Below are 19898 nucleotides of genomic sequence, written 5' to 3'. Positions count from 1 at the left end.
TGGCATCACAGCTCACAGCAACCTCCAATTCCTGGGCTCACGCCATTCTCCTGCCTCCACCTCCCAAGTAGCTGGGACTACAGGTGCCCGCCACAACGGCTGGCTATTTTTTGGTTGCAGCCATCATTGTTGTTTAGCAGGCCCAGGCTGGCTTCAAACCCACCAGCTCAGGTCTATGTGGCTGGCGCCTTAGCCACTTGAGCCACCTGAGCCTTAAATTCTTTTTCTTTTTTTTTAGAGACAGAGTCTCACTTTGTCACCCTTGATAGAGTGCTGTAGCATCATAGCTCACAGCAACCTCCAGCTCTTGGGCTTAGGCGATTCTCTTGCCTCAGCCTCCAGAGTAGCTGGGACTACAGATGCCCCCCCTATAATGCCCAGCTATTTTTTTGTTGCAGTTTGGCAGGGGCCGGGTTTGAACCCACACCCTCAGTATATGGGGCCAGCACCCTGCGCACTGAGCCACAGGCACTGCTGAGACCCACTTCTTTAAACAAAGGCTTAATTAGAATGATGTCAAGAGCTGTGAAGGCCAGCTGAGCACAGGGTGAATACCTTTAACTAAAGAGAGTGCAGGGAGCATAGTTCAGGGAGGTGGACGTGCAATCCCCCAAAGGAAGGCTCTCTTCCAGGCTATGTTCCAGAACAGAGCAGGGCAGTGTAGCTGACGCCCAGAGAGCAGAGACGGAAGTGACCTGAGATGAGAAGGGAAAAAAGGGCAGAGCCAGAGAATGCAGGGCCTGTGAGGTTCCTTTAGGGGTTTAGGACCCATTCCCAGTGGCTCTCCCACCAAGCAGGCATCTGGATCCCCTAGAGTGCTTGTTAAAGTGCAGATGGCTCCAGAGGTTCAGATTCAGCAGGTCCAAGATGGAGCCCAAGACTGTGCATTTCTAACAAATTCCCAGGTGATGCTACTGCTGGTCCCAGGACCATACTTTGAGAAGCTCTGCTCCGATCTAAAGCAATGGGAGAAACCCTGCTGAGGTTTCAGCAGGCGCATGGCATGAGTTAGAGTGCACTTTGGCAACAGGGTGACAGTCACTCCCACGAGTAGCCCACTGCGTGCTGTTTTGATTGGGTGAAATGGCATAAAGAAAGGGGGTGTTCCAAGGGGGGAAAGCAGGCACCCCAGAGAGCACACAGGTTGTGTTGGATCCAAATAAATCTGGAAGATGATGACAATTCAGTCTGAATCCACCAAGTAACTGCCATGGGGCTTCCCTCCCGAGAAATAGCTATTTGCAGCCACTGTTGCCTAAACTTTCAGTCTCCTCCTCCCAGGATCGTCTACTTGGAAAAGGGAAAGTATTAGCAAGAGCTTGAACATCAAAACAGCAAAAAATAAGATGCAGCTTCCTTTCTCCTTTCTCTTCAAGTATGAAAGGGCTGTTTTTACTCCATTTTTCTGTGGCCAAGGCTGAGCCTTCTCCACACAGAGATGAGGCTGATCACTGACAATCCACGTGTGTCCCAGAAATCGGCAGCACAGGCAGCTGGATCTGAATTTCCAGCATCCCAGGGAGGCCCTGCTGTGTCTGTTGCTCCCGGGGTGGACAGGAGTTCTGCCTTTCAAGCAAAAGACAAGCCGTAGACTATGGAAAGGATCCCTGGCCTTCCCAGTGCCCCCAGCCCCAGCATCCCTCACGCCGGCATCCACACGACCCCTTAAAGACATACAGACACTTGAAACAAAGGAGACATCAGCCTCTGTCAGTTTCCTGTGTCATCTCTGACAAAGCCCAGACAGCTGCATGCTCATGCCAACTTGTGCCGGGAAACAGGCCTCACACAGCTCCCTCCTGCACACGCAGGTGAGCCACAAGGACAAGCGCTGCCGTTTTCCAGAGAGAAGGGTGCTTCTCTGGCAACCAGTCTTCCAAAATTACTTGCAGGTTGTCCCCAAAGTGCCTCCAAGCATTGGATTGAGCATTTGCCACTGTTGTTTAGTATAAATGGCAACTGAACCTCTGGTGATCCCCAGTCCCCATCAGCTGGGGACAACTGTACAGAGCTCTGTAATGTAACGGCAAACCCCGTTATTTAAGTGTGTGCTCCTAATTCCAACAACACACGGCTCCAGGAAAACAGTGATATTTGAAAGAGTTGGGGGGGGCAGGAGATGTCCCTAATGAAGTTAATATTCAAAAGGGCACTTCTTTCCAGGAGAAGCAACCCCCATTTATCTGCCTTCAGCTCTCCTGTGCCTCGTAATTTCCTTTAGCTTCTGTGGTTTTCTTCCCACTCAGCCAGACCAGTGTGGGGTCGCTGGATTTGGGGCTGGTAGGCATAGACAGAATGAGGATTCCTAGGGCACACACAGTCACACTCCGAGGACACCAGAGAAACCCCCACTTATTACCTTGAACGGCTCTTGGCCATTTCTTGATCTCAGAGTGACCTGCACGTCGGGCTATGCTACAAAAAGGAAGCTACACCAGTTGCAGTATTTCTAATAACAACAACTGTATCAACACTACGTGCTATTATCTACTGAGCATTACAATGTGCCAAGCTCTGCTAAAATCTTTGCCTTTACCATTTCACTGGCATCTATTAAAAAAAAAATAAGTACAGTATCATCCTCATCCTTCCAGTTATTTAATCAACAAACATGAATTGAGTGTCTACTATATACCAACCATCTTTCTAGACACTGAGAATATCTCAATGTACAGAAAGAGACAAAAATCTCTGCTGTCCTGGAGGCTGTATTCTGTTGGAAGGGCTGCTAAATAAGATTAATTAGTAGAACATATAGTTTTGCAAACAGGCTGTGGCTCAGAGAGGTGCATCCACTGGACCAAGGTCACACAGACAGCTAGAGGCAGATCTAGGTTTCACTTCAGAACTAGGATTCTGAACCAGGTTAAGACTTTTTCCCTCCCTAATGAGGAAAACAAAAACTTTCCATGAGGGTTTAACCGAGGAGTCACTCGTCTAGCGGTCTCCTGAGCCACAGGGGGACGTCTCCCTTGTTGGGCATCTCTTGTCAGCCGCCTGCATTTACAGGCAGGCTGTTCTGTGTTTTCGCTTCCCCTTTCCATGGTGGGGGTGGGGGGGGCGTTGCCCTCTCTGCTTTTCTTTGGTGTGCTTGACGTTGAATATTAAAATCCTATTTCTCTCTCCATACCTCTTATGCAATATTAGCCACTTATTTCTACCTCTAAATTGCCACACATGGCAGAACGTTTCTTGATGCTTTTTTAGAAAAGCCTTTTATGGTAATTATAGCTTTCTTCAAGTGCATTTATGCTCCCCTTTTTACTATACCGAAGACATTATTTTGCTCATGCCTAATTTTTGTTAAGGCAAAAAGCCTGTCTACTTGGTAACTGTGTCGACAGACTTTTTTTTTTTTTTTTTTTTTTTAGTGGTTGGAACGTATGTGTAGAAAGTCTTAGAAACTATTCCATTTCCACTCTGCCAAGGGCATCGGAGATGCTGATTTCAGTGAGAAATCATTCATTCATCATTTGCCCCAACTATTTACTAAGAACTGGCAATCTAAGGGTAGAGAAACCAGGCGTGGCCCCTCCCCAACGGGCTTACACCACAACAGGTGTGCCCAGGGAAGCTGCCCAGCTGTACACTGCACAATTCGAGGGGCACCATTCACACGATAGATAATAACTAAATGCACTATTTTCCAGCAGGTGACAGTTAAATGTCTTAAGGAAGGACTGCCACATGGTCTCGCAAGCATCAAGGAGGTGTCAGACAGTCGTGATACGGGGGGTGGACAGGATGGCATAAAGGAAACGATCAAGCTGTCGTGACAAGTGCATCGAGCCTGGGCTTGGGAGCTTTGGAAAAGCTTCCAGGAGGTGATAACTTCTGAATGGACATCTGAAGGAGGAAGTAAGGAAAAGACAAGTGGCTTAAGTTTGACCAAAGGCTAAAATAATCTTGAGCTAGGATGACCGGGGAAGAGCCAGTTCATGTGAGGTCTGCAATCCAGGTTTAGAACTTCAGAATTGACCCTGGGCTCAGTGGAAAGCAGCTGAAATATTTCCAGCAGTGTCCATGGATGATGGTGCAAGACTAGAGGCAGGGGATGGGCTATGAGGCTTTGAAAAGAGTCCAGACCAAAGATAAGGATGGCTGGAGTTAATGAAGACTCAGTGGGGCTGGGAGTGGAGGGCAGAGTCTAAGATATTCAGGAGAGAGGACAAGTAGAACTTGTTACAGTTAAGAGGAAAATTAGGTGGGATTTGGTTGGAATTAGATACCAGAGGTGAGAGAAGGGAGGAGGAAGTTTTATTCTTGTGCTTGGGGCACAAGGAGATACAATTCATTGATGGAGGAATCAGAATTTGAAGGGGAGGAGGACAAAGAGCTGGATTCTGTTGAGGTTGAGATGCTTATGAATGAACATTTGGGGATGCTGGGATACGAGTTGGAGTCCAGGGCTGGAGGTCAGAGGACAGCAGTTGAAGATCCAGGAGCCATCAGAATGTGGTGGCATCTTTGGGAGTTTGCTTTTTTAATCCCAGATTTCCTCATAAGCTCTCTATGGGTTAGAATATGATAAACCCAGCCCAAGATCTTGCTGGTACCCTTGAAATTTCTCCTTGGTAAGGGGATTTTTCACCTTGGGAACGGAGGTCCCTATTAGCTTCTCATGGCTCTCAGAGGAGTTTATAGATACAGATGAGACTGAAATGTTAAAGCCTCACTGAGTTGTTTTCCATTCATTCAAGCACCAACTATGTGCTTGAAATCAGACCTGGTTCTGGGGTCCAACTGCAAACACCCACGTCTCAGATCTCATGGGGATTTCTGTCTAGGGCAAGGTTTTTCAACCTTGGCACTGTTGTCATTTCAGGCTATCGCATTCTTTGGTGTGGGGGCTGTCCTGAGCATTGCAGGGTATTCAGTCCCCGTGTGGCCTCTACCCACTAGATGTCAGTAGCATCCTCTACAAATTGTGGCAATCAAAGAAAAGTCTCCAGACAACGCTATTCGTCCCCTGGAGAGAGGAAGGGGGCAGACATAGTTGCCCCTGTTCGGAAGCACTGGTCTAGGTCATGATAGAACTTGAAGCCTCCAACTTAAGCTCTCTCCAGCTGCATACACGAGGAACCAAATAGTTATGGCCGCAGGCACTCTGTGCAGGTGGCATTGGAGGTAGCACTCAAGGAAGCCAGCAGTGCTAGCCTGGAACCCAGAAGACTTCGTAGAGAAGACTTCTTGGATGCCTAGCTATGAGCCCATAAGCCCAATTCGACTTCAGTTACAGCATCCCCGCCAGAGAATAGCTGCCAGCTGATACCCATTTGCCCTCCAGACTAATTACTTCCTACATTTTGTTTTTACCTTAAGCAGAAGCTGGCTTTGCACTTTACAAACACAAAGAATCACCTCCTCAGAAGGCCACCAGTAGAGTGAACCTGTGCTGGGGGTAGCTTGGGGTTGCCTAGCAACGCCACGCACCTCCCAGGGCTGCTTTCTTCCTCTTCAAGCTAAAAGCAAAGTCCTGTCCATTAATTCCCAGCTGCCCTGAAACTTCGCAGAGATTTGCCAGCTTCCTACTGTTCGTGTTTTCATCTTCTTCATATGATGTGGAGAAAACCCGCCACCGTGGTCTGTTTATCTCCCTTCAGTCGGTCGGCGGGGGCGAGATGGGAGGAGGAATCAGGAGAGAAAGAGGAGGAAAAAAGCCTCCTTCCTTTCCATCCAGGAATATACTTATTTTGAGTGCGTATCTCTGACTGACACGCTGGTGTTCTTTGCAAATTTAGATTTTAGGTAGCAGACGTGGTTTCCTAGACAATGAGGCTTCTGTTGAGACTTTGGGCATGATTGTAGTCAGACAGGAGACCTCAAAGTAGCTAAATAACAAAGAGCCAACAAACAGATGCCATGCTGGGCGACTGTCAGTAGGTCTGTCATTTAGTGTTCTCTGTGATCCAGCCCCCCAAACTCTACTGGCAGGAATTGTGAAGCCGGAGGTGGCTGGAGGTTGGAGGTATTCTCTTTTCCTTGAGAGCCTGTGAAACGTCCCTGGGGCTTTTCCTACCAAATTCCATTTTGCTCCTGCAGAAATGCTTGTGGCATTTCTCTGCAGCTGGGGGTGTTGTCCCCTCAGAGCACTGTCCCAGCATGCACAAGGGCTTTTGGGGAGGGCCACAGCCATCGCATGGGTAAGGAAAAGTATGGACATGGAAACCTGGTCTTTGCGAAGGCGACCAAACAACCTTTCTCGAGATGTGCAAACACTGTGCTTCCTTTGCACGCTGGATTTGGTGCTAGGCCGGGCAGCAAAAGAGAAGAGGTGCCCTTTGACTTGGCCTCTCAGAGACAACTCAGTTTCCCTGCAGACTGCCCAGCACAGGTCCCCTCTGTTGCAGACCCTCTTTTCACAGATCCTCATCCATACCACATTCTGGAAAGCAGGAGAGGCGACTAGCACCGAGGAGTGAAACTCCTCTGATTAAAGAAGTAAAATTCTGGTGGCGTCTGTAGCTCAAAGGAGTAGGGCGCCAGCCCCATGTACTGGAGGTGGCGGGTTCAAACCCAGCCCCGGCCAAAAACTGCAAAAAAAAAAAAAAGAGGTAAAACTCAAGGGCAGACCCCCAAGATCTTTCTTCTTAGGAGGAGTCCTTTAAATTCCCACTACTGGGAATGTGCAAATTAAGTTCATCAGTGCTCTCCTACGGGATGCTTGAGAGAAGAGAGGGAAGATGCCGGACCAGGGGCTCCGGAACACCCAGAGAAAGAAGGAAGAGAGACGCAGGTTTTCAGTCCACAAGATTTGGGCCAGGAAGGTTTCAGGTCAATTACCGCCTTCACTACAAAGCCGTGGCTCAATCCAGCCTGAACTTTGTGTGGTTTAAAAAATAAAAAAAGATAGAAATATAAATGGTAGCAGAGGCAGAGATAAGAGTCAAGACAGAGATAGTTAATCTCGGAAGTTACTGTTCAAGGACAGTTAAATTAATGGTCACTGGGGTATATTTAGATGAAGTAAGAAAGCAAATCTACAGTGTACAACTCTATAAATCTACTAGAAGTCATTGCATTGTACACTTAAAACAGGTGAATTTAATGCTATGTAAATTATGCCCCAATAAAGCTGTTAAAAGAAAGAAAAATGAAAACATATCTAGGAATTCTTACCAGCAAGTGGGCTCTGTGAGTGTGGCCACATCCTACCATTCTCTGCACTTCTCTACATCTTTTTAAGGGCAACGGAGTCTCTGCTAGTGAGTCCCTTCTCATCTCTTTTTGGTGCTGTCCCCCAGAAAGTCTGGGACTTTCCTGCCCCAGACTCCCTTTGTCCAAGCTCAGGTCAGGAGAGTCATAGCTGCAATTATTGGGGGTTTGGGAGTTATTAGGGAAGTAGGTAGGCTGCTGATTTCACATATACACAGAGAAAATAAAACCACAAGATAGGAATTACCCTACCCCACTCCCCTTCCCCCACGCATATATACAGGGAGGCCATAAAGTTCGTGTGCGATTTAAAATACTCAATACACAAACTTTATGACCACCCTGTATATATTCCTCTATCTTTTCCATGGCACCAGAACCTATTCCTTCCCTAGCCTTCAAATCCAACAGCATTTTTAAATCATGCCATACACAGATTGAGTGATAAGCAGCCAACATGTTTGAATGCCCCTGAAAGCAAAATATTACCTATCCAAGAACATGAAAGTAGCCCAGCAGAACCTCGGGCGTGCGAAACTCCTGATAATCAAATGTAAAATATATCTTTAAAATTCTGAAAGATGACAGGTTCTTCCCTCCAGCCTGGGTTGATAGGGAATTTTTTCTCTTCTTCAGAAGGCACTTCTTTAAAACCAAGAGAAAGAAAGAAAAAGAAAAGTTCGTTCTGAGGTAGCAGCAATGCTGAGCTACTGGCTGGCAATCGCAGCTGACCTAGCTAGCCTGGTTGTCAGCTCAGCGCTTGTTCAGTTGCGTGGGACGTGCACCAAACTCCCCGCTTTGGGAAACTTGCCTTTGACCCAGGTCTGCTGTCACTGGGGACCCCCTGCACCTGCAGGCCCACTCTGTCTTGCACCTGCATGCGTCGCCTGCTCCCCTGACTCTCCAGAAGGCAAGCGCGGGCCCCACCGGGAGGCTGGCCCCGTGGCTGCCCTGCGGCCTTGCTTCCCTTTGCATGGCTCCCCTGCCTCCCCAGCGCAGCCTCTCGTCCCTCCTTCTCATCTTCTCCATTTCTCCAACCAGATGGCTGCCCTGATTTGTGCAACGGTAATGGGAGATGCACTCTGGGTCAGAACAGCTGGCAGTGTGTCTGCCAGACCGGCTGGAGAGGGCCCGGATGCAACGTTGCCATGGAAACCTCCTGTGCAGATAACAAGGATAATGAGGGAGGTAAGCAAGCGTCTTCTAATTCTCAGCCCCTCAAGAGCCCGGCGTCGTCTGTGCTTTCGTCATGAGTCTTTTTCCTCCTGAAAGACTTCCCTGACACTGTTGTCAATGCGTGGTAACGTTTCCTTTGAAGCAGTCGCAGCAGAGAAGGGCCTTACACCTGCGGGCAGACACTCCTGGAGACCTGGGCTGGAGGCACCAATTTGGTGCTGGAATTCCCAAGTACCCAATGCCACAAAGAGGTGGCTGGCCCTGGCTCAGCCCTCAGGGTCACTAGTCCTATCAGACCTTTCAGGCCTGGGGGTTATGGTGACAATGGTGATGACATTCCGTGCTGCACACTGTGCTAAGATGTCATAGTAATGCATGCCTTCAGCCTTACAGCCCTTGGAGACGTCACTTTACAGATGAGGCGCCCACGGCCTAGAGAATGGCTTAGTAACCTTTTCAAGATGATCCAGCCACCAGTAGTAAAATTAAGACCCATACACAACTGCAGCTGGCTCAGAAGTCCATGTTTTAACCAGTTGTCAGCAAATTGCAAATCTAGCCAGTGAGCTAAACATGGTTTTAACAATGTTGATGGTTAGGGGGGTCTAGAGGAGAATAATATTTCATGACATGTGAAAATGATGTGAAATTCAAATTTCAGTGTTCACAAAGTTCTTTTAAACCACTTTACTGAGGTATAATTGACATATAAAAAGCTGTGCATATTATTGGCTGGCATGCTTTCCAAGACCCGTAGTGGATGCCTAACGCGGAGGATAATACTTCACCCTTAGATACTATGTTTTCTTTCCATCTGATGATGGAGCAACTACTGAGTGACACATAGGTGGGCAACATCATGTGCTGGACAAAGGGATGATCCACATCCCAGGCAGGACAGAGCAGGACAGCAGGAGATTTCAGGACATGACTTGAACAGTGTATAATTTAAAAGTTATGAATTGTTTATTGCTGGAATTTTCCACTTAATATTTTAGACCATGGGTGACTCCAGAAAACAGAACTTCAGATAAGGTGGGGGGACTACTATGTCCATCTCGATGAGTTGGGTAGAAGTGTACCCCTGTGAAACCATCACCACAGCAAGGCCATAAATGTATCTATCACCTCCAAAGTCCCTTCCCACCCCCTTTATTATTATTTTTGTTTGGAGAGGTTCTTTTGGTTTGGGGGGAATTGTGGTAAGAACACTTTAAGATAACATCTACCCTCTTAGCAAGTATTTTATTTCAGTTTTTTATTTCACATTAATATGAGGGTACATTGTTTTCGATTCTAAGGCAAAGGTCAAGTTGTAGTTGAGCCCTTCGCCCAGGGCTCATGCTGAACACCCTCGCATCGTGCACATTAGGTGAGATCCTGCCAACTGCTCTTCCTCCTCCTGCCAATCACCGTCTCTCCTCCCCCTCTCTCCCTCTCTCTTCTCCCCTCCCCCTTACTAGCAAATATTTTAAATATACGATGTTGGTAGCTGTTGACATTGTGCTGTATGGTAGATCTCCAGAACTTATTTATTTTACACAACTGAAACTTTGTATACTTTATCACTGGGGTCCCCAACCCCTAGTCCTGATACTGATACCGATCTGATACCCAGACTGATACTGGAGCATGGTCTATTAGGAACCAGGCTGCATAGCAGGAGGTGAACCCATTTGTATTGACAGCTGCTCCCCTTTCACCACCACCCCCTCCTTGGGTCTGCCAGAAGAATTGTCTTCTGTGAAATCAGTCCCTGGGGCCAAAAAGATGGGAGACCGCTGCTAGCTGACACCTCTCCTTATACTGGAAAATGGCCATGCCCATTTGTTTGTGTTTCATCTGTGACTGCTTTCACCCCCAACTGCAAAATAAATTGCAGCAGAGACCACATGGCTGTCAAAGCCTAAAATATTCACTCTTCGATTCTTTATGAGGAAAGTCTTCCGGTCCTTGTTCTAAACTTCTGAGCTGAATTTTCCCGCACTATTTCCTGATGGAGTGCCACGAAAATGGGTTAGGTGAGCACATGGGCCAGCTGGTCTCCTAAGAGTACTGTGTAATGTTAGTACAGGTATGTGGCCCACCCCCACCAAAATTATAGGTGCTCAGAATTCACTGGGAACAGAAGTTGTTTCCGAGTCCAGCTATTTGGTTGTGCCAGTCAGTCTACTCCAGGAATATCAGAGACCAAGTCAAAATCAGCCCCCACCTTCGTGGCCCCAGTGGGTCCACTTTAGAGATGTCCAGAGTGGGGTGTAATCTGCTAAAATGATGGATGAGAGCACTAAGCCTCCTATTTTCATTTTTCCTCATCCTCTTAATGGACATCTTGCCATTTCCATAATCTTTGATTGCCATGGTATGTATGTTTAATTTCTAGATAAACAGGTATACATACACTGCTAGTGTACACTCAACACAGTCTGCAGACCTGACGCAGTTTACAGAGCTCCCATTCATTTATTTTCTCTTTCCTGAAACAGAGCCAAAATAGAAGGCACTTTAATTCATTTTTTAACAAGGTAAGGCATAACTACATAATGCATTTTTCAAGAGAGAGTCAGGATCATACCACTTTTCCTGGTAAGGTTCACTGTTTTTGCCTTTGCCTCCCTGGTGATTTCACTGAGCACAGCAGTTGCTTACAGATCAGCTTCTACTTCCTGAAAGGAGCTGCTTTCCTGGCTCGCTTCCCTGTTCTGGGTGTCAGCAGCTGAGAGCGCAGCAAATGGCTGGAATGCCACACACAGGGGAGAGAGGGCACTCGGGAGGCTTAGTCTCCCCAACATGCCCTGTGCCACCAACCCCCCTTTCCACCAGCCCTACCCCATCCCAGCTCCCACCAGAACACCAGATTCCCACAGTGGTGGGGCTAGAAGAGGGGCTGCTCCTTCTGGGACTGGGGACTGTCCCCCAGACACAATTCAGGGCTCCTCTGGCAGGCAGAGGTGGCAAAGTGTCAGAAAGGCAAGCCACAGAAGGGAATGAGGCAGTGATTATGCTAAAGACAATAATGGCCTTGTTATGGGAACTATTAAAACGAACCTCCCAAGGAAGTAATTAACCACAAAGAAAAAAAAAAGTCTCTGCACAGTGTTTATAAAAAGAAACTCCCCGTTAATTTAGAGTTGCTTATGTCAGGTGAGAGAGGGAGACACCGATTCTCTCTCACCTGGTGTAAGCAATTCACAATTAACTGAGTTCTTTTTTTGGAGGAGATTCCTTGGTGTAGAGTATCCTTTTTATGGTTAATTACTTCCCTAGGAGGTGTGCTAAGCACTTTGCTGTTTATTGATAAATATTAAAGTTGTTGTTCATCAGCTCTAGATCCCATCCTTACGGCAGGCGAATTATGCCACTCCTTTTGTTTGTTTTGGGTGGGAGTGGGAACTCTGCCCCAGGCCTCGTCCTGCTTTGAGAGTTCTCAGGGAGGGCTCTGTGGGTTTACAACCTGGCAGTGAGTCAGAGAGGCGCCCAGGCAGAACATGAATGCCTGCCCGGGGAGCAGCTGCAACGGACACATTTGTTATAAATCTCATGAATGGGGGAAATAATAGAGCAATCTTCCAGCGCACACTGGAAAAGGCAAATCACTTTTCCATCTAGAAATACTCTACTTTAAAAAAAAAAAAAAACTCAGTTTAAAGTGATATACGTTCTTTATTTTAAACGGAGATAAAGATACAAATACAGACAGAGATATTTGAAGCCCTTATCAGTCTTTTCAACCTGGGTTCTCCTGGCACTTTATGTGCACGGGTAGTTCTGAAACTTTAGCTGGCAGCAAAACCATCTGGAGGATTTGATGAAACACAGGATGGTGAGCCCTACCCCTGGAGTTTCTGATTCTATAGGTTTGAGGTGGGATGCAAGAATTTGAATTTCTAGTGACTATCTAGGTGAGGCTGATACGGGAGACACGGGTGCTGGTCCTCTTGAGAACCACTATCCAAAGATATTCACTAGGTGATGCATTAACTTTTCTCCTATGCATCTAGAATGGCACTGAATAAAGTGTCTGCTTTGGGACAATTGAGAAAACGTTCACTCAAATATTTTCAAATCTTGCTGGAAAAGGCTGCGTTAGAATATCCCCCACAAAAACAGTTTACCCAACCCCCTACCTTCTTATTCTGATGGCTTCCGACGTCTGCCAACACCCCCAGCCCCATGACGCCCGTGGAACTTCAGAAAGCCGTGTCTGGTTCTGCAGGAACAAGCTCAACCCGCCTTTGCCACTAAAAAGAAGTGGAAACGGTTCAGACAGACATGCCAGCCAGTGGACTGTCTTTTTAATAGTGAGAGATCTTCACTTGAACTGCTCACCCCAATTTGAAAAAGAAGAGATTCAAAGAAATATTTTTGCTTACAGAAGACAAATACCAGCTCATTAAAGTCTGAGAATACACACAACATGTGTGCCAAGTGACAGGCAGATAATATTTAATTATCACCACCCAGACAGAGGTGCGAGGTTTAGTTCATCACAGCCAGGGGTAGGAGAGAGGGTGTAGATTTCCTCTAAAAGTGGGAACCGCAAGGTGAGGAGGCGTTGTTAGACCGTCTGGCCTGGTGAGACAGTCCTTACTCCTCCCTACTCCCTTTTATCACCCAGAACTCAGAGTCAGGAGCCCCAGGCCTCTCTCCGCACAGTGCCCAATTCCCATCATTGCAAGCCAGCAGAGGGCAAGCTATCCAAAGCTCTGGAATCCTCCCAGAGGCCTTTTCCAGGGTGTGGGCAGCTGTGACCCTGTAGTCCAGGGAACCAGTGCCACTGGGCTGGGGACAGAGGGTGGCAGGAAGCCCTTCCTCAGAGCTTGTCTGCCGGCAGCACGTAGACCTCCTTACCACACTAGGGCAGGTGTCTTTTCTGGCCTCTCTTCCATCTCAACACTGCGCTGGAAGCATTTTGCTTCTTCACATCCCCAGTTTGTTTCTGGGCCATCACAACAGCTAAGGGCCTAGGCTTCAGACTTGGCTTTTGTGTCTCGACTCTGCAAGTCATTTTGCTGCTCAAAGTCCTGATTTTCTTATCTGTAAAATAGGGATGACGATGCCCAGGCCATTAGCTGGAGTGAAGTGCAGGTGAGAGAATGTATGGTATTTTATGAGCTACCTGCTCACAGAACACCCCCACATATTGGTTACTGCTGGCATTCATGCTATTAATATTAATGTCATGTTGTAGAATGGAGACAGTCTGTATAGATGAAACCCAACCAATGATTATTTCCAATGTATCTAACCACAAAAGGCTGTAACTTTGTGCTTATCAACCTTCAGGGCTGTGTAACTGAATGGACAGTTGGTTTAACAGATTTCTAGGCCCTTCTCCTTTGAGATTCGGATTTATTAAGTTAGATGTGGGGTCTAGGAATCTGCACTTTAACCAAGCTTCCCAGAGATCAGACACAAGTACTCTGCAGACCACGTTTTGAGAAAAATTTTGTTAAATAAGAGTTTTCCCTGAGTGGACAGACCCACCCCAGTGTTACAGAGCCTGTCCCCCAGTCCCTGACCCCTAACATCCCCAAAACAGGTTGGGGGAGTAAAAAGAGAGGGATTTTATTTCAAAAAGAAATAAATAATTGAAAAGACATGAACACATTTTCACCTTTAGTTTCTTGGTGACTAACTTCGGTGTGTTTTAGAAGAACTCACCATTCCTAACTAGAGAGGTGACTGATGTTTCTGTCAACATTCAAAAATCTTTAGCTTTCTGTCATCAGGGTGTGCATTCATCCACCCACCCACCCCCACTCATCCATCCATCTATCCATTAGCTTATTTGTTTATGGTTTAACAAACATTTGTTGAGGGTCTACACTGGAAATACAAAAATAAATGTAGGCAGTACCCAAAGCTCAGGGGGTAGGGCACTGGCCACATATACCCAGGTTGGCAGGTTCAAACCCAGTCCAGGCCAGCTAAACAGCAATGACAACTGCAACAAAAAAATAGTTGGCCATTGTGGCAGGCACATATAGTACCAACTACTTGGGAGGCTGAGGCAAGAGAATCACTTAAGCCCAAGAGTTTGTGGTTGCTGTGAGCTGTGACGCCCCGGCACTCTACGAAGGGTGATACAGTGAGACTCTGTCCAAAATAAATAAATAAATAAATAAATAAATAAAATGTAATGTGTGTCCGAGAGCTCACTATCAGTCTGAAAAGGTGTATGCACATGTTGTTGTTGTGCCCATTACAGTCCAGTGTGTGAGGGGGTATGGGGGTGGACTACCTTAGGTCAGCATGAAAACAGCAAAGGGACTGTTAGGGAGCGGGGGTGTCAGCCTCACAGACTTGAGAAAAATCCTAGCACAGTGAATTCTGTCTGCATGGAGAGGCCTCAAAGCCACAGATCTGTGTGACCCCCTGGCAGGGACTCTTTAGCCCACCAGCAGCTTCTTCATTTCCCTCCCTAAGTTAAGGACTCCACCCTGGATTCTTGTCAAAGCAGTATTTCCCACCTCCATCTGAAGGCTTGGTTCCTCACTTTGCTTCAAAGGAGGCTGCCTTGGGTTAGGAGATATGGATGCTGGCCTGAGCTCCAGGCACGCTGTCCAAGGCACTCTAGCCAGGTCTAAATGAGGAGAAATAACACTGGAGGCTGTCCAAAGCACTTGGAACAGACAGAACCCACCCCTCGCCCACTGCCTCCTTCCCCTCCCTCCCCATCCCATAACCATCCAAATTGGTTTGACATGATTCAGGGATGCTGCGTATTCCGGCATTTATCTCACTTGTTAATTAATAACTCACCTTGTCTGTACATTTAGCAGAGCCAAGCCAGGGACTTTGGGGACTCTGGAAGTGTTGTGGTTCTCACGTCCAAATAGCCCAGTTTCTTCCTCCAATGAGAGACAGTGCTTAGTGAACCCATTGTAAATGCCTTGATTAATGTGTGCTGATCATGTTGATGGACTGGCTGGGTGGGGGGGACAGCTTAAAAGGTGCAACATTGCTCTATTAATTGGGTTGGACGAAGGTTCCCCTTGCAGTCCAAAGACCTTGTGGCAAATGTAGCTGGAGCCATAAACAGAGTCCCCAATTAGCTCCCAGAGAGGAAAACAATATATCTAATGCTTAGGAAAAAATAAAATCTTGGCCTTGAGGCACTGCCAACTGGACAGGTGCTGGGTCTTTCTTCCTTGTGAAGGAAACAGAATTAGCCCCAACTGAAACCCTAGAGGGGCACACAGAAACAGAGCCCTGAAATTATTCTGGATCTTCCAGTAGAATACAGTCTTCCCAGGCATATGTGACTGGAGAATCTTGTGTTTAGGAAACTGAAGACAGGGGGTTAGTTTTTTTTACGCCATTGAGTTCAAAAAAAAAAAAAGATAGGGCTGGCCATAGTGGCTCACACCTATAATCCTAGCACTCTAGAAAGCCAAGGCAGGAGGATCACTTGAGGTCAAGGGTTCAAGATCAGCCTGAGCAAAGTGAACCCCCATCTCTACTAAAATAAAATAGAAAAATTAGCCAAGCATGGTGGTGTACACCTGTAGTCCCAGTTTCTGGGGACGCTGAGGCAGGAAGATCACTTGAGCCCAGGAGCCTGAAGTTGCTGTGAGCTAGGCTGAGGCCACAGCACTCTAGCCTGAAGAAACAGAGTAAGACTGTCAAAAAAAAAAAAAAAACAGAGCCCGTTCTCCACTGCATATAAAAATGGTAGTCAGTAAGATGTTTGAAAGCTTCCAGGTTCCAGACTCTATGCTGAGCTTCTCTGCACCCAGATAGCGAAATGGCCTCCCAGCCAGTCTCTCTGCTGCTGCCCCTGACAGGTGCTCTCTGCTCCTCCACACAGCAGCTGGAGGGTGGCTTTCAATTGTAAATCTACTCAGTCCATGCCCTCAAAGGGTTTCTTATCTAGTTAGAATCAAAAATAAATGTTTGCTTCACCTTGGCCTAGGGGGTCCTCTGTGTGTTCCCTGCCTTGTTGCTGACCTGTCCTCTCTCACCCTCTCTAGAAGCTCTGCTTCAGCCCCTCTGGCCAGGCTTCTGACTCTCCGAGTTCCACCCCAGGGCCTTTGCTTGACTGTCTCATTCTGGTCATTCAGTTCGTATGTCAAATGCCCCCTCCCCAGAGAGGGCTGTCTTGACCCCATGAAGTCCTTCTCTGCTTCTCTCCCATCACCCGTTAGTGTCTCCTTAATAGAAACATTACACTCCCAAATGTTCTTGGACTGATTTTTCTTGTAGATTGTCTGTTTCTTCACACTGGTGTTTAAGTTCAACGAGTCTTTCTCATCATATTCCATCCATTTTACATATAAGGATATGGAGGCTCAAGAGAGTAAGACTCGCAACAGGCCTTTCAGCCAACCACTGTGATAAATGGCTTTTCTCCTAATGCCATTGTCTCCCTTCTTATAAAACGCTAACAAAGAAGATTCCAACAAGTACAGAGTTTGTTGTTGCCAAGAGGTTCCAGGAAAAAAAAAATCTCCCCAAAGATAAAACTTTCCCATTGAAAACCTTCTTCGGGTAAATTCATTTGACCATTGAATATGTGGGGGTTTTTTTGTTGTTTTGTTTTGTTTTGTTTTGTTTGTAGAGACAGAGTCTCACTTTTTCACCCTCGGTAGAGTGCAGCGAAGTCACTCCAGCAACCTCCAACTCCTGGGCTTAGGCGATTCTTCTGCCTCAGCCTCCCAAGTAGCTGGGACTACAGGCGCCCGCCACAACACCCGGCTATTTTTTGTTGCAGTTCGGCTGGGGCTGGGTTTGAACCCGCCACCCTCAGTATATGGGGCCAGCGCCCTACTCACTGAGCCACAGGCACTTCCCTGAATATGTGGTTTTTTAAAAAAGAAAAAAAGATACTTATGGTTTATGAGTTTACCCAACACTGTACCTTCTGTCTTTTCTAATCAGGTCTTTAGTCATTTAAATGGTTATTAAGTGTCTCTTAAGGGATTATATTTTTATCTGATTAGATGACAAATTAAATATTCATTATAAAATTGTGATGAAAATGCATAATCTGAAAAAAATATTAATCATTTAAATCACTATGGACTTATTTTAGGGAATTAAGGGATTGAAACACAGATTTAACTGGTGGCAAAGAGGTGGCCTTGGTATCATTATGTTGGCTTTCTGTGTTAGTGCCTTGGCCAGAGTCTCTGCCCAGGGGGTAGGTAGCAAGTGCCTTCCTGGTTTCTGAGCCCAGCATTTGAATTAAGAGTCAAGGGCCTGTGTTCCTACAATCTTCTCCCCAGCCCACACCAGGGGTCTCTTACCAAGGACCTCTGTGTTCTCCAGGGGACATCTGGCATTGACGAGTCATGACAGTGGAACTGTGGAGTGGGTGCTACTGGCACGTAGTAGGTAGAGCCCAGGGTTACTGCTAAAAATCCTACCTGTAGAGAAATCCTGCACAACCAAGCATGATTTGGCCCAAGATACCAGCCATGCTCAGGTTGAAAAATCTGGTATAGATATTAACATCTCCCAAGAACACATCTATCTGAGGGATTGGATGGTCCAAAACCAGGGAGTGTCTTTTGGCCTGATGTCAAAGGACATGATATCCGAGGCCTGAGACACTGAGCCTTTGCTAGGGGCCAGGCCTGTGCTAAGCCTTTACCCACATGGCTCGAATACATTCTGACAATACCCAGAAGAGCCCTAAGAGCCTCTGACTATCCTTTACATAGACCAGAAACTAAGAGCCAGGGCGGTGAAGGGCTGACCCAAGCTCCCCAGCTAAAACAGAGCCAGGCCAGGACCCAGAATCCTGCTCAAGAGCCCTCCTCTGGGCCCCTCTGAGCACTTGAGTGCTGTGTGTGGGCTCAGGGCAGGGGTCTGTGAGTGTTGAAACCTCAGCCCCTCCGAAGTACAAATCCTGCAGCATGCAGAGACATACCATTGGCATTAGCTTCCCCCCACACCGTCTTGGATTTGGAAAGCATCCTTGCCACGAAGTGCTTAGGCCATGGAATGCCAGGGGGGCGAGCAAGGGAAAGTGGAGCAGTTGGACTTTAAATAGCGAGGCGTCTCCGCAGCACAGCAAGAGCAGCTGCCCCAGCCCTGTGCTCTTTTCTCTGACTTTCTATCCTCTCAGCCAAGAGCTCGGGGGGATTGGAGAGGGGCCAGAACTCTGTGGCCAAATGCAAATCCAAAGAAAACTACAAGGTGTCCCCAAACCTCTGTGCCTGGTGCTGTCCTTCCTCCCCAGACCTTCCCAAGGTCATTCTCTCCCTCTACCTGTCCTCGAGGTATGTCATCCCTGAGCTGGCCCCTGCTCCCAGTTTCCTGGAACTGAAGTTCACTACCATTTCATTTATGGGAATCACAGAATGAGTTCATCTATAAGAGTCTCTGAATGTCAGGTGCAAAAAGGCTAAAATACAGAGCCCCTAGCAGCTGCCAAGCCCAGAGAGGGAAAGTGACTTCTTCAAGGTCAAAGAGCAGGCAGGGCAGACTTGAGACTGGAGTCCTGATTTCCTGGCTCAGAATCCAGGATGCTTTTCTGCATGCTTTGTTGCCACTATAAGAACCCCCATGACCGTCAGGAGAATAGGTGTCTACCACCACTGGTTTGAGCCAAGGTTTATCTCAGAGACCCAGGATAAGTGGAGGTACATGGGGCACATAATGGTGAATGCCTTCTCCAATTTTATACCCCCGCAGGAGATAGCCTGACAGGGTGATCAAGAGGCTGTGGGATCAGAGAGCTTGAGGTCAGGTCCCAGTTTCTCCACCCACTCATGGTGTGAATGAACTTAAGCAAGGTTTGAGGCTCAGCATTGTCCTCTGTGACATGGGGCTAAGGCTAGGTGCTACCTCACAGGAAGCTGCAAGGCTTAGTTGAGTTAACGCATTCATAACAGCATAAGGCGAGCAGCAGAGTCACCTGGAAGGCGTGGTGCACCGATGGCTGGGCCCCACCCTGGAGTTGCAGATTCAGTGGGTCTGGCATGAAGCCCAAGACCATGCATTCTGACCAAGTGCCCAGATGATGCTGCCACTTTGAGAACCACTGACTTAGCATAATATGTGCCTCTTTAAGGGAAGCTCAAGTGCTGGTGGAGAAGGATTCTCCCAAGCGTGGCAGCCCTGGGCCACCTGATGGGTGGTGGGTACTTGATTAGCATAAGGGCCCTGGGGACATCCCTGTGCTCACTGAGGTCCCTACCACAGAGGCCTGTCAACAGAGGGGGCTCAAGAGAATAAAAGGGGAGGTGGAGAGAGCATGCTGGGGAGGGTGGGAGGCAGCGGGCCCCGGCCCTCCGTGGCACTCTGCAGCTTCTCCCAAACCCACCTTGGACAGCACTCACCTGGCCAGCAGGGGGATCCATGCCCTGTAACCAGGGTGGTCTACAGGCTTTGGAATTTATAGACCCAGCTGTAAATTCTCACTCTGGTTCTTACCAGTTGTGCTTCTGGCAGCAAAGACCATAACCTCTCTGATCCTCAGTTCTCTCATCCATAAACTGAAAACAATGATGCCAATGTCATAGGCCTGTTGTGAGGTTTGACTAGACAGTTTCTAGAAAATGCCTTAAAGCCACTTTATTTACATGGCAGCTTTAAGTATTCATACCTCTCTGTAT

The 19898-nt window shown here is 47.4% G+C and overlaps 1 protein-coding gene across 2 annotated transcripts in view; it reads left to right on the top strand.

The window, feature by feature from the left end:
- The window catches only part of TENM2 (teneurin transmembrane protein 2), a 945756-nt gene that overhangs the window by 838371 nt on the left and 87487 nt on the right, over window positions 1–19898 (top strand). For both annotated transcript variants that reach the window (XM_023514814.1, XM_023514817.1), the window contains one exon: window positions 8197–8343. In XM_023514814.1, coding sequence (XP_023370582.1) covers window positions 8197–8343 — 147 coding nt within the window. The remainder of the gene's footprint in view (window positions 1–8196; window positions 8344–19898) is intronic.

The sequence above is a fragment of the Otolemur garnettii genome, unplaced genomic scaffold (assembly GCF_000181295.1).
Source record: "Otolemur garnettii isolate 467f Iridium unplaced genomic scaffold, OtoGar3 scaffold00003, whole genome shotgun sequence".
Classification (NCBI taxonomy): Eukaryota; Metazoa; Chordata; class Mammalia; order Primates; family Galagidae; genus Otolemur; species Otolemur garnettii.
This window is presented reverse-complemented; position numbering and strand designations above follow the sequence as displayed.